This window comes from Phocoena phocoena, chromosome 15, assembly GCF_963924675.1.
Source record: "Phocoena phocoena chromosome 15, mPhoPho1.1, whole genome shotgun sequence".
Taxonomy (NCBI): Eukaryota; Metazoa; Chordata; class Mammalia; order Artiodactyla; family Phocoenidae; genus Phocoena; species Phocoena phocoena.
In genome coordinates this window covers 461,473-476,322 of record NC_089233.1, presented here as the reverse complement: position 1 = coordinate 476,322, position 14,850 = coordinate 461,473, and the positions used below count along the sequence as shown (strand labels likewise).

The 14,850-nt window shown below is 58.0% G+C and overlaps 1 protein-coding gene across 1 annotated transcript; it reads right to left on the bottom strand.

Moving 5' to 3' along the window:
• GET4 (guided entry of tail-anchored proteins factor 4) lies at positions 1–14,669 on the bottom strand. The gene is made up of 9 exons (XM_065893395.1): positions 14,518–14,669; positions 9,866–9,944; positions 9,525–9,606; positions 8,968–9,117; positions 6,620–6,758; positions 5,189–5,329; positions 4,916–4,991; positions 4,731–4,803; positions 1–86 (listed from the first exon to the last, which is right to left on the bottom strand). Exons 1-9 carry the CDS (start codon positions 14,667–14,669, stop codon positions 1–3), a joined length of 978 nt encoding a protein of 325 aa, XP_065749467.1.
• Between the last annotated feature and the right edge of the window lie 181 nt (positions 14,670–14,850).

Sequence of the window (14,850 nt, the reverse complement as noted above, 5' to 3'; positions counted from 1 at the left end):
TCAGTCGAGCTCAATGGGGCTGCTGTCGTCCTGACTGTCCTCGCCCTCCTGCTCCGAGGAGCCCATGAGGCTGCTCAGAAGGTTCCCTGGAAGGAGGTGCACGGCGCTGTCAGGGCCACGGCCGCACCTCGCCCGCTGCCCGACCCCCCGGACGCCGACTCCTCCCACGGCGCTGTGACCGGGGCCTGGCAAGACAACAGCAGCCCAACCCCGGAGCCCCCTCCGGGGGTCTCTCCACAGAAATGCGTCTGCCGTGCCCGGAGACGCAGGGATCCTGCTGGGGCCGCGAGGGGAGAAGACCCAGGTGCCTGTCGAGGGGACGCTGCACAGCTGCCAGGACGGGCCTGGGAGTATCACGGGTGGCCGATCGGCAGGTAACTCGCTCACACGTTAACTCCCAAGTGACACAGAAGTCAGTCAGATGTTACAGTTCCGAAGGCGACACATAACAACGTTAACTGCTGTGGGCCTTGTCAAGATGGACACTTTTCCTTTTTACCTAATTTTTATCCAAAGAACTATCATGTCAATAGAAAAGCAAAGTTTAAAAAGTGCGCTAAACCGACTCGCAAAGGGGAACGACAAACAAAGGGCAAGCAGTGCCCCCAGGGTAAAAGCCTCCTCGGGCTGCAGTGAACTCGGCCCAGTCACCGCACCTGGCGCCAACACGGTTGGAAGTTCTGTAGGAAAACGCAGGGAGTCAGACGGGAACGCAGTAGCTGACAGTCACAGCAGCCCGAGACTGAACGTGCTAAAATGTCACCACGACTGTGGACGGACAGACACTGCAGAAGCCCAAGGTGTGGGCAGGACAGGACACAGCCACCGAGACGAGTGGCTGTGACAATGAGAGCCTGGAGAAGGGAAGTGGCCCCCCACACCTTCCACTAAAACTCCAGACAGACCCAGTTTACAGGTAAAAAGTCCAACTTGTACTTAAGGGGAAACAGCTTTTCAAATAATCTGGGAGACAGGAAGACCTTTCCACGGAGCACAGTTTGACGATGGCCACGAAAACGACAAACGCTCATTCCACCCTCCCCCCAGGAGAGCCCCACGAGGCAGGGCCAGGAGCAGCAACTCGGGGCAGCGAGACCAGGCGCCGAGGGGCCAGCCTGGCGGTCCTGCCACTGCAGGCCGTCTGCGTGCCTGCCAAGTCCCCCCTGGAAGGAAGCTAAGGAAACCTAGCACTGCCTGGCCTGCAAGTCACCATGGGACAGTGGCAAGGCTGGGTACGAGCCTGCACATCTGGACTCTGTAAGACAAGCTTTACCTATTCAAAAGTAAAACATTAAGGATAGCAAAACCCACTTTTAAGTGCAGGACTACACTGGTCCCCACCCTGCTGGAGGGCAGGAGTCCGATCAGGAGCCCCAAGGCTGCATCAGAAGAACGGGCAGGACACGGGGAGGTGGCCTGGCCTTGAGAGGTAGGGTCAGCGATCTGGCCACCAGCACCTACCAAGACTGAAGCACAAAGAAATACATACTCTGAAGAGACTCTAATGAGTAAGGAGACTGTGTAACCTCTCCCAACAAGAAAAGCCCTGAACCTCGCGGCTTCACTGGGGAAGCTACTGAATTGGTGCCACCCATCCTTCCACTACCAAACCCAGAAAAGCCACTATGAGAAAAGAAAACTACAGACCGGTACCCCTTATGAACACTGATGCACAAGTCCTCAACACAATACTAGCAGACCCAATTCAGCAGCACAGTGAAAGAATCAGACGCCATGACCAAGTGGGATCTGCTCCTGGAACGCACAGACGGCTCCACATGTGAAAATCAGTCAACGTGACGCCCCACAACAGAGTGAAGGAAAAACCAGCGATCACCTCAAACGACGCACAAAAAGCACGTGACAGATTCCACACCCCTTCACGAAAACACTCACCCAGAAAGAACACAGGAAACCATCTCGCGTTACGATGTAATCAAAGGCTTACACGAACAACCCACAGCAGACATCTCGCTCGGCGGCGACGGACTCAAAGCTCTTCCTCTGAGATCAGGAACAAGGCGGGAGTGCCGCTCCCACCACTTGTGTTCAACGTGGTACAGGTGACCCCTGAACAACACGGGTTTGCACTGTGTGGGCCCACTTATTGTGCACTGTTTTCTACATACATACTGAAGTACTACCTGGTCCGCAGTTGGTTGACTCCACAGATACGATGGGCCAACTGAGTTAATATGCCGATTTTCAACCGTGCAGGGGGTCAGCACCCCTAACCTCCACGCTGTTCAAGGGTCAACTGAACCTGAAGTTCTAGCCAGAGCAATTAGGCAAGAAAAAGAAAAGAATTCCAAGTTGAAAAAGAGTAGTGAAATGATCTGCTTGCAAGTGATATGACTTTACTTGTTGTGAACACTTCTGAAGAGTCTACAAAATAACTTATTTACAGAAACAATTCCATTTACAATAGCATCAAAAAGAATAAAATACTTAGTAATTAGCTTAACCAAAGAGGTGAAAAATTGTACAATCAAAACTATAAAAAATTCCTGAAAGAAATTAAAGACGTAAATAAACGCGAACATCCCATGTTCCTAGACTGAATAAACGCGAACATCCCATGTTCCTAGACTGAATAAACGCGAACATCCCATGTTCCTAGACTGAATAAACGCGAACATCCCATGTTCCTAGACTAAAAGACTTCATATTGTTAAAATGTCATACTACCCAGAGCAATCTACAGATTCAATGAAATCTCAAATCCCCAAAACATTTTTTTGCAGAAATAGAAAAACCCATCCTAAAATTCATATGGAATCTCAGGGAACTCAAAAAGCCAAAACAATCTTGACAAAGAACAAAGCTGGAAGTCTCACACTTTCTCATTTCAAAATTTACTACAAAGCAGTAGTCATCAAAAGAGTGTGGTCCTGGCACAGAGACAGATATCGACCAATGGAATACAGAACCCAGAAATGAACCCTCGCATATATGGTCAAATGATTTTTGACAAGGGTTCTGTGCCCACTTGATGGGGAAAGGACAGTCTATTCAACAACTGGTGCTGGGAAAACTGGAAATCCACATGCCAAAGAATGAAGCTGGACCCTTATATAAGTAAAACACCACATAAAAAAACCACCTCAAATTGGATCAAGGACCTAAATGGAAAACCTAAAATAATAAAACTCTTAGAAGAAACCACAGAGCAAAAGCTTTGTGACACTGGATTTGGAAATGACACCAAAGGCAGAAGCAACAAAAGGAAAATAGACAAATTAGACTTCATGAAAAGTAAAATATTTTGTGCATCAAAAGACACTCCAGGGAGTAAAAAGGCAACAAGGGAGGGACGGATGAACAGGTGGAACACAGAGAATTTTTTAGGGCACGACGACTCTGCACAATACGGTAATGGCGGACACATGTCATCACACATTTGTCCAAACCCACAGAAGGTAAACACCAAAAATGAACCCTAATTTATGTATCAATATGTTGGACTTTGGGTGATAATGACACGTCAATGCAGGTTCACCCGTAATAAATGTACCATCTGCTGGGGGACGCTGATAATGGGGAGGCCGCGCCTGTGGCGGGGAAGGGGTATTTATGCGAAATCTCTGTACCGTCCTCTTAATTTTGCTGTCAATCTGTACTGCTTTAAAAAAATAAAGTCTTCTTTAAAAAAAAATAAAGAAGGCAACCCGCAGAATGGGAGAAAATATTTGCAAATCATATATCTGGAAGGGAATTAATACCCAGTGTAGAGAACCTGCAAAACCACCAACATGATTCAAAAATAAGCAAATGACACGAACAGGCACACACACAAACGGCCAATAAGCACGCGAAAGATACGCAACGTGCTTAGTCCCTAGGGAAGTGCAAATCAGGACAATCCAAACAGAGACACCACCTCAGACCCATTAATAAGATGCCAACTGCCAAAAAGGCCAGAGAACAGCAACTGCTGGCAAGAACGAGGAGGAACTGGGACCCCTGTGCCCTGCTGTGGGAGCAGCTGCTGCGGGATCAGTGTGGCGCTTCCTCAAAACATTAAACAGACCCAGCAACTCTGCTTCTGCGTGTCCCAGAAGCACCGAAAGCAAGACCTTAAGGAGGTAATTTGTACACCCACATTCACAGCAGCCAAAGGTGGAAGAACCCCGGTGTCCACTGAAGATGCAGTCTTATCCACACGATGGAACATGAATCAGCCTTAAAGAGGAAGGAAATCCTGGCACCTGCTACAACAGGGTTGAACCTGACAGTGACATAAGCCGGCAAAGGAGGACACTGTGTGATTCCACTTATGTGAGGTCCCTGGAGGTTCACAGAGACAGAAAGTAGGGGGTGGGCACTGGGAGCCAGTGTGTAATGGGGGCAGAGTCTCAGTTTGGGAAGACGGAAAGGTCCGGAGATCCACTGCACGGCAGCGCGCGTGTAGTTCACACAACTGTCCCGTGTACTTGAGCACCGTTAAGGTGGGGAATTGTATGTAATGTGTATTTTACCACAAAAAGAAATCTGGCTTCGATCCTGTGGCCAACGGAGAGGGACCCCAGGGGACAATTATTCATCGGGGGGCCGAACGAGCTCTGCTTGGGGAACACGCAGAGGGAAACAGCTAGGAGCCCGCAACCCTCCTGCTGGCACCAGGCCCCGCTCCAGGCCCCTGCCTGCCCTGCTCCCCCGGCCGGCACACCACGCTCTGGGCCTCACCCACAAGCCCCCACTATGAGCCCCCCGCCCCACGAGCCCCTCACCTAGCAAGCCTCCGTAGGAAGACGTCTGCTTGGGTGGCACGCCGAAGAAGAGCTGTCCTATCCTGTCGAGGTACTGGAAGAGGCACAGGCGTGGTTGCAGAGGGCGCTGAGCCCGAGGCTGCACGCGGACCCCGCGCACAGTGTCTCTCCCCCTCCCCCTCCAGCGGCTGACCCCCGCCCCTCACCTCGTTGTACATGGGGTCCCGCCGGAGGGATGGCTGGTACTGTTCACACAGCACCGTGAACACCGTCAGCTTCCCCCTGGAACAGGACAGAGCACAGCATAGCCGATGCCCACACGAGACCAAGGACGTGGACAGAAACCGCACGACTCCACCCCCCGACGCGCGCTCACCCACACATCCCTGCGTGCTTCCACGCACACGTGTGCGCCCCTCCACACAAGCACGTGCGCACGCCTCACCCACACGCCTCTACACGCACGCAGGCACGCTCACCCATCGACGGCCAGCAGCAGAAACCAGAGGAAGTTGAGCAGGGGCTGCACGAAGGGAGGGCCGCTCTCGATGGACGGGTGTTTCCGTGTGTACGTCGTGAACACCACTGACGCGCTGCTTTTGTTTTTTAAACAGAGAAACCTGGAAATAACATCCCAGTGAGTGGGCGCACCTGACCGCAGGAGGAGGAAACGGGTTTCTACAAGTGCCTGCCCAGAGGGCCCCATGTGGCCCGTGCCCCCGTGCAACACCCCGAGGGCACCAGCCAGGCCCCTCGTGTGGACCAGCCACCCTAGGGAGTCCCAAGGTTTACGGCCGGGGACAACTAACTTGGGAAGGCAACGTGTTCAAGGTCAACAGATCCAGGAGACGGCAGGGCTCCCTGAACCTGTCCCACACCTGTCTGCCCCTGCCCGCGAGAGCACGGTGGCCCAGAGGCTGCCCCGGCTCCTGTTTCCGCCCCGTGGAGGGCGTGTCCACGGCCAGACTTTACTGTGGTGCACGCCCTCGACGGAGGGATGGACGAGAAAGGGCTCACGCCAGAGGAAACACTGGCACCACATGCCAAAGCCAGGGCCAGTGAGTTCTGGATTTTAAACAGGCTTCGTTTTCAAAGTCACAGAGATTCAGCAACAAGTGGTGACATGTCAGAGCTCGGAAGCTCCCCGTCCACCCCAACTCGTGGGACACACCCCATCCCAAGGCCCGGCCACCAGATCCAAGTGCTTTTCTGGGAGGGAGTAATCTCATCAACAGGCACGTGGTGGGACAAACACGTGGTCCAGTGGGAAGGGAGGTCAGGCCCCAGGTCACCCAACGTGTGCTCTCGGTTGTGTGAGCCCAACGGGGTGGTCACGCCTCTAGCGACTCTGCTGTGTTTCAGTATTTTCAAAATAAATTGTCGAGAGAAAACTAAAGAGGAGGCGGCCCAATGGGGACAGAGGGGCAGACACAGAGCTGAGGTGCGGAGTGGGCGGGCAACTCCCCCATCACTGTGTCTGGACGCACAAAACACCTGGGAAGGCAAACGGCCTTTGAACAAAGGCTGTGATGCACGCGCACGTAACATCCCAGGAGGCTGAACATTTGCTAAGTGTACGTGTCCTAAACAAACAGGTGCACGACACTAACCACCGCCCCCAAACGCAATAGATGACGGGGAAAAGAGAAACTCAACGGCAACAAAACGCTGATTTAAAGCACAGAAAGTACTTCTACCGCCAATGGAAACGTTACCAGTAGGCCTAGGGGAGCTGAGGGGCACGTCTGGGGTGCCCGGAGGTCAGCAGCAGGAGTCACACTGGGGGACGTGAGCTGCGTGTGGGACACTGAGTGACTTCAGGCCTGTCCTCACGCGAGGCTCAACCAGAGGCCAGCCCTGGACCCCAGGAGGCCACGGACGCAAGGGCCGGACAGCAAGCGGGTACCTACTGGAGGACAGCCTGGGCCACGAACATGTCCACCTCGCTGCGGAAGCCCCGGGCCGTGGAGTACTCCACCAGCATGTTGGCACAGCCCTCCCCGTCGCTGGAGTGCAGGAAGTGGTACCGGGACTCACAGTAGTTCTGTTCTGCGGAGGCAGGCAAGGAGGCAGCTGTGAGTGTCCCCTCCTCCCCCCCCGCCCCGCAGGCAGGGAGGATGGCGGTCCTACGTCATCGCCGCGCTGACTTCCACCTGGGCTGTGTCCCCAGCAGAGGCCAGACTGTCCCCACTCGAATCGGGGTCAGCTGGGAGCTGGACAGGAAGGCGGCCTCAAGCCCTGGGGCAGAACCCGCATCCCGCCAGTGCGGTGTGTGCACGACGGAGCCCAGCGGCCCTCTTGGCCCCGAGTCTGCCGTTCTGACGAGGACCAGGACAGGGCTGGATGCTGGCCCTCCAGGGATGGTGCTTCCTCTGATGCTCCGCTGTTCTGAGCCTTTGACTCTAAACCGGTTACTGGGCCCTAAGTGGGTTCTAATGGTCTGTTTTCTTAAAAAGCGACCAAACTCCCAACCTCCCCAGTTTCACCTGGACACACACACCCCCTCCTCCCCCTTGGATCCACCCTCCACGCCGATGGCTCTCACCCAGAGCGACTCGACCCCTACTCCAGACGCAGGGAAAGGTCTGGAGCCGGCGTCAGCCGTCACAGCTGGGGGTGCTTCTGGCACCTAGCTGTGGAGCCCAGGGATGCCACTCGGCACCCTGCAGCGCAGGAAGGACGCCCGGGGTCAGCGGTGCTAAGGCAGAGACCCAGCTCCAGGGCAGCCCCCCAGTTCCCACTCACACGCTGCACTGGCTCCCTCTCCTTCCGGACAGAGGGCACACCTCCCAGGCTGGGCCTTCTGCCACCTTCCACCAGCACTGTCCTGCCACCTGGGCACCCCCAGATCACCACTGCCCCCCAGCATCAGCTCCCAGCACTGCAGGGTGACTTCAGAGAAGAGCATGCTCTGTGTGGTTGTGTTTTGTTGGTCTCCTCTCCCTCCAACCCCAAGAGCGACCTTTTGGTTTCAGAGCCTCCACGTGAGAAGAGAAATCCGGCAGGTCACTAGGCGCCCTCAAGCCCTGGAGAGGCGCCTGCGCGAGACCCCAGCGGAGCGGGGACACCGAGAGCAGGCAGGTCTCCCACGGCGCCCTGCACAGCGTGGCGGGCCCTGGGCCACAGCACACGCCTGCCTGGAGGCCGCCCACCGCCGGGGCCCTGCAGATGCCCCTCAGCACGGCCTCCCACAGGCGCGGGGGCCCACTGGCCTCACTCGCCATCTGTTCCTGATGTGACACCTTAAGATGCCTGGGTCTTGAGGTTCAAACGTTTAATGTTAAATATACGAGAGCTTAACAGCTCTCGACCCCAGCGAGGCCTCTGAGCAGCTCTTCAGCCACTGAGCAGGTGCCACCCTCCCTGCTTCATGCCAGGAGCCGGTCCCAGTAACACGGGTTCCACAGACACGGGCCCCTCCAGCTCTGCCTGGCTTGGCACGCAGGCTGAGTGAGGCGGGTGTGAATCGAGGCACTGATGCTGCAGGTGGCCCGCTCGGCCGACGAGGCAGTGCGGAGGGCGGCCGTTGGCTGAACGGAACCGTCCACAGAGCCCCAGCACGAGCGTCCAGAGGTCTAGACGACAGAGCATCTAGACCTTCCAAATTCCCACAGCCTCAGACAGACGAGGTCGGGCCTGCTCGCGCGATCCCAAGACACCTGCCCAAGGTCGCCGTCCCTCTGCCTGACCCCCCCGGGTGACGTGAAGGCCCGTGAGGACGAGGCACAGAGCCGCCCTGGCCGGTGGGGCCCAGACCCCCCGACCACCACGTGGATGAGCTGTACACACGGCCTCCACGCGAGGCCCCAGGTGGCACAGCCCCTCACGCCCGCCCAGAGCGACTCAGGCCGCTCCCCTTCCTCTGCCTGAGCCCGGGATGTGACCCCCTCTCGTGGACTGAACAGCCCCCGCAAACGCTCACTTAGAATACAAGAGGAGTGCTGGCAGAACGCCAGTGGGGGAAGGACGTCCTGGAAGGAGGCCCCAGCGCGGGGAGGGGGGGGGGCGGGGGGCCGGTGGGGGGCCGGAAGCTCCATAAAAGGGAATGCCCCGCCCACCCGAGCACAGCAGGTGTTCACACACAGAGCAGCGGTGGCTTGGGACTCTGAGGGCCACCCCCCCCAACCCCCCGTCAGCAGCGCAGATGGTTGTAATTGATCCGAACGGACCCCGCCAGCAGCGGCCCGGAGAGCATCAGAAGGGCCGCCTGTTCCCTGGCCCACCTGCCCGCAGGGGCCCCCGCCCACCCACGGCCTACCTTTCCACAGGGTGCGGGCCAGCAGCTGGTGGAGCCGGGGGTGGCCCAGCTTCCCGGACCCCCCACTGGACCACTTCAGGGCTCGAGACACAAATGCCACTCGCTCCGGGGAGTTGGGATCCATCAGGCTGAACAGCTTGGCCAGACTTTCTGCAAACGACACCCACACAAGCCTGACTCAGAGGAAGCCGCGGCTGCTGCTGCTGTGTTATGCATCTCACAGAAATTAATTAAAAACAACTGTTTCACGTTGAAAGAAAGCGGAGAAGCGGCAGGCACACCGGGAGGGTCGTGGGGCCACCCCAACCGTCCTCACTGTGACGCCTCCCCACAGCTGAGCCTGTGTCGGGGAGCAGAAGGGAGGGGGGCCGCCCCAGTGGGGATCCGCGCGCGCCTCTCCGGCCGGGCAGCTCGCAGAAGGGCTCGCCCAACGGGGCAGGGGCTCCAGACCACGTGGCACCCACCACGCGCCAGAGAGGCTGGGTGCGTCTGGGCGGGTGGGGGCAGGGGAATGGCGTGGTGATGTGGCAACGGCACGCGTGTCCACTCCATCTCACCCAGCAGCTCCTCGACCACCTCGACCTCCGCCTTCTCCAGCGACTCCAGGACCAGCATGGACAAATCAGCTGCACTGTTTTGCTATAAAACATACAAATGGACTGTCAGTGGGACGCGAGGCTCTGGCCCGTTTTCAGAAGACGGTGAGGCTGGGCAGTGGCTCTGGTTTCCAGTTAGAAACCAGCGACCGACTGCACCTAAGAGGTGGTTCTGAGCACCAAGGCCACTAGCCTTCAGACCCCACACTGGTGCTGGGACACAGGGGCGCTCAGCCCAGGCTGCCCACCAGTCCTCTCCCTGGCCCCCCCATGCCAACCCTGGCCCCGGGCAGACGGCTCACCTGGCCGTGGCTGAAGAACAGCAGAGCTCCTGAGCACATGAGCTCGCGGGCCTCGGCATGCTTGCTCTGGGCCATGTACCTGCACGGAGAGAAGGCCAGGGCCGGCCAGGGCCGGGATCTCACAGGCCGCCGAAGCACGGCCACCAGACTCACAGGGCTGGTTTCGGAGATGAGATCCCGAAGATTCGGCATCCGAGTAGGAAGCGAGCACCCGCCCCACATACCCCTCCACTGAGAACGGAGCGGAGCTGGGCTTCGGGTCCCGAGGGCACCTCCCGGAGCTGCCCCTGACCCCCGTCTGTCCAGGCTCGGCGCTGGGCGCCCACGGCCCAGCCCTCCCGCCCACGAGGCGCCCTGCGGCAGCAGCAGTGCCGTCTGATGACAGTGTGCCAGGCACTCTCTCCGCCCAAACGGGCCAGAAGCAGAGCCTCCCTGCAGCTGGGCAGGGGTCTCAGCAGAGGGACCAGCGAGGGGCCGGGGGCCACTTCCAGCTTCAAGCACAGGCCTGGCTGTGGTGAGGGGCAGCGAGAACCAGGCGAGGGCCACATGTTGGGGCCGAGGGCCTGCCGGGCCGCCCCCTCTTCTGCCCCTCCACCCCGACCACTTTCCACCTGGGACGTTTCTCACCAGGGACGGAAGCTGGGAAAAGCCGGCTTCCCGAACTGCAGACGGATGAGAGCCTGACAGGCAACCTGGCACACACGGGACAGAAAGGAAGCTCCGTCCATGACAAGTGAGACAGACGTTCAGGGGGGCAGGGCCAGGCCCGAGCTGAGTGCAGGACACCGAGCCCACGGCTGCACGTTCCTCTCAGGGACAATCAGGAAGGAAACCCGCCCAGCCGGTCAGACCTGCGTCCCCGCCCAGACAAGCGGAGTCAGAGACGAGGCCTGCAGGCGCGCGCTGGAGACAGAGACGGAGCCAGGGGAGCCCCGCTGCCCTCTGGCTCGCGGCCCGAGGCTCAGGCCAGGACCAACCACAGAAAAGAACTTTCGTGCACCAGGCTCGGGAGCAGCAGCCTCGTCCCAGTCAGCACCCGGGCTGGACCAGGAGGAGAATCCCGCGCACCTCGAGGGGCAGACGGGGCACCTGGGGGCGTGGGCACGGAATGGGGGCTTCTGGAAAAATGAGCCCTCACGCCGCCACCGGCACAGACGTCCGGACGGCGGCAGGCACGCCTCCTAGGGGACAGTCACGCAGCCCCACTCAGCTCTGGGGACACGACAGGGCTCCAGACTCTCCTCCCCAGGCACAGCAAGAGATGAATGCCTAGAAACTCGGGGAGGGAGCGGAGCCCTGAGAGGCAGACAGGCTGGATTCCCGGGGCGGCTTCCCCAGTGACCAAAGCCGCACAGCCCTGGGCAGCCCTGCCCTGCAAGAGGGGGCCTGGAGCTGGAAACCCCGCAGCAGTGACAGGCACCCTGAAAGCCGGACGTGCTCTCTGGGCACCGCAGAGCCCTGGCAAGGGCGGATGTGGCTCCCCGGTGCCCGAGCCGGAGGGGACGGGGTGCCACCGAGGCCTGGGGGCTCAGAGCACCACGGCCCCTCCCCCCCCGCAGCCCCCCCCCCCCCCCCCCCCCGCCCCGCGCTGCGTCCGTGCAATCGTTCATTTTGCACTTTTTTTTTTTTTTTAAAGCAGAGCACAGACACAAGAGTTAACACTAACGACGCAGACGCAGTGTCTACCCCACGCCCTCTCCCGGGTGCTCCATCCTACCCCCAGGTGGTTGAGTACACAGGTTTGAAGTTCCTCTTTCAAAAAATTTCTTCATTTGATTTAAGACACAAAACACCCACAATCAACACTCATCTCAGGAAGGCCCCTGGGCAGCGAGGCCCCTTTCACAGTTAAATCCTGGCGGGTGCAGAGGCCCCTCCAGGCCACAGGCCACCCTACAGAGCAGTCGCCAAAGTACCAACAACCCATCAGGCCTGGAAAACGAACCCTCTCCCGTCCCAGCAGAGAGAAGGCTGAAGAGACAAGGGAGTGTCCTGGGCACCCGCACCTTCGAGGAGACGGAGCTCAGCCTCTCTCAGAACCGTTGGCTCCTGCCCCGGGCGGCGGCACCCCACCCCCCAGTAAGTCCAACCTCCCGGGCTGCCCAGTTCCTCCTCCCCTCCTCAACACCGTGTAAGTGAATTAAAACAGCACAGATTGGTGAACTTATCCAGCAGGTGAATGCGCAAACTGCAGTCCACCCATACAATGGAACACCACTCAACAACAGAAATTAACTAACGATACACATAAAGGTGAATCTTGAAATGATCCTGCTGAGGGAATTCAGAAAGCCACATAAAAAGAGGACGTACTGTACAATCCTACGTACATAAAAGTCCAGAAAACGCAAACCCATCTACCAAGACAGAGAAATCAGCGGGCACCTGGGGGCAAGTGGTGACGAATTCACTGTCAAGGCAGATGAGAAAGCTTTTGGGGATGATGGGTATTTTCAGTACCTTGACTGATGATAATTTCTTGGGTGTGTACATATGTCAAAACCCATCAAGTTTTACATTTTATATAAACACCTAAAAGCACTTATTTATAGAAAGACGTCAAAAGAGCGAAGCTGACTTCTCAGGCCCCCCGTGCAGAGCTCTAAACCAGGGCTGCAAGCGCAGGTCTGAACGTGGACGGTACCCAGCAGAGACAGGGACGACTCCAGGCCTATTCAGCTGGGCCCCGGACGGCCACAACTGCTACGGTGCCTGAGTTCACCGCATCCCCCAAAGAGGCCACAGGAGACCACTTACTTCTCAGGAGTTCTGAAGAGGCGTAAGAACCCCTAAAAGATCAAAGAGGAAGCCAAGGCTCAGAGAAGAGATTCAACAAGTTGTCCTGGATCACAGGTCACAGAGCAGAGAGAGAATGCGAACCCAGGTCAAGTCCGGGCTGGTGGACAGCCTGCATCTGTCCCCACGTCACCACAAAGCACACTCTGCGCACAGAGACTGGCCTCTTCAAAGCTAATCAACAATCACGTTCCTGGTACGGCAGCAACTGCGGAACTGGCTCCAAACAAGGAACACCATGTTTATCTTCGGGAAGATCCAGTTTTGCTGACTAGTCACCGGGGCAAATACTTTATAGAAAAGTCCCCAAGAAAAGCAAGCACCACGACAAATCTTGAGCGCTACGAAAGCTCCCCATCACACAGATCTGACTGGCTAAGCTGCCGGGCCGAAAGCTCGACGTTACAGACCTTAGAGCCTACTTACATCTTTGGCTCATCCCGTGAAGAAAATTCAACTCACCCCTACCGGGTCCTCTGGCGACAGAGCTCAAACTCGGTCTGGGACACGAAGCGTTACGTCTAAACCCAACTACAACCAAAGCAGAAAGTACTGCCAGAGTTCCCAAAACATTGATTCAACTTGCTATTTAAAGAAAAAATTTAAATCTAGGCCTAAATGGTGTAAGGCAGGCATGAATGCCTTTAGATATCGTAGCAAAGTATTTGTGTCCTGCAGCAGTTTAGAACGAAAAGGCATTCCACAGAACAGACGGAATCCTCTAGAACTATCTTTAAATGCTAACGAGTGTCTCAAATGCTTTCTGGCAAGAAACCTGAAGGCTAACAGAACGTGTGTAATACACAGGAATGCCTGACACATGTAAGAACTAAAAAACTACAGCAGTAGCTGCATGACAGCAGAAACGGTGTGACACACTGCAGTCCAAAAGAAAACCGAGCTAGGTTTAAGAAAACCTAAATTCCTAAGGCCACACTAAAAAAAGATATTTTATTTAATCCAATACATTCAAGCATCACTTCAACGTGCGATCAAGAGTTGAAGGTTCCTAATAACTGACATTTTCTCTGCGCTAAGTCTTTGAAGGCCGTGTTTTTACCCTCACCGCCCAGGCCGTTAGGGACTCACATTTCAGAAGCTCAACTGCCGCACGTGGCCAGGCATTGCAGGTACAACAAAAATACCGGCTTTATGGGAACAGCTGGTTTAGTAACAAGACACTCGGGTGAGCAAGGGCTACACAAGAGGAGAAAGACGTTTACAGCCTCGCGACGGGACTCCCAGAGGCAGGAAAACCGTGTAACTCGGAGCTGGGGCTTCAAACCCAAAGGCGCTCGGGGCGGGTGGTCTGGGCCGGGGACTGGGGTCCGGAGTCTGCGTCTGGGGTTCGGGTCTGGGTCCGGAGTCCGGGGTCTCGGCCAGGGCTTTGGGTCTGGGTCCGGAGTCAGGGGCGGATCAGGGGTCTGGGGCGGGATCCGGAGTCTGGGCCGGGTCTGGGGTCTTGACCAGGGGTCTGCGTTGGGTCTGGGGCTCGGCCAGGGGTTTGGGCCGGAGTCCAGAATCTGGGCCGGGTCTGGGGTCTCGGTCTGCGTCGGCTTCCAGAGTCCGGGCTGGGTCTGGGGTCTCAGTCTGCGTCTGAGTCCAGAGTCTGGGCGGCGTCTGGGGTCTCGGTCACGGTTCTGGGTCGGGGTCCCGGGTCTCGCTCCCCGGCCGCAGCCCTCCCCCGGACGCCGCACGGCCCCTGCTCCCACCGCCGAGGCAACGGGCAGCGGCACGGGCCAATGGGGGTGCGGGGCGGCGCGGCGCGGCCAATGGGAAGCGGCCGAGGGCGGGGCACCGGACTCGGCGGCCGGGCGGAAAGCCCTGGAAGGCGGCGGCCGCGGCGCAGTGGCTACCTGAAGAAGAGGGTCCGGTACATCTGGTGCGCCTCATAATAGTCGCCCTTCTCGACGCTGGCCCGCAGCTTGCCCTCCACGCGCTGGACGCCGCCGCGGTTGCGGGCGCCGTTCCGGGCGCTCTCCTGCTCGGCCATCGCCGCCGCCGCCATCGGGCCGGCGCTCCGCGCAGGGCTGACGCTGTCGCAGGCGCGGTCGGCGGCGCCTCGCGGCTTCCGTCCCGGCGGCCGCCCGAAGCCTTCTACGGTGGCTCACGAGGAGCCGCGGGCGGTACGCGGGCGGCCACGTGACCGAGGGGCGTGCCCGCGCAGCACGGGGAGGGCGGGCCCACAA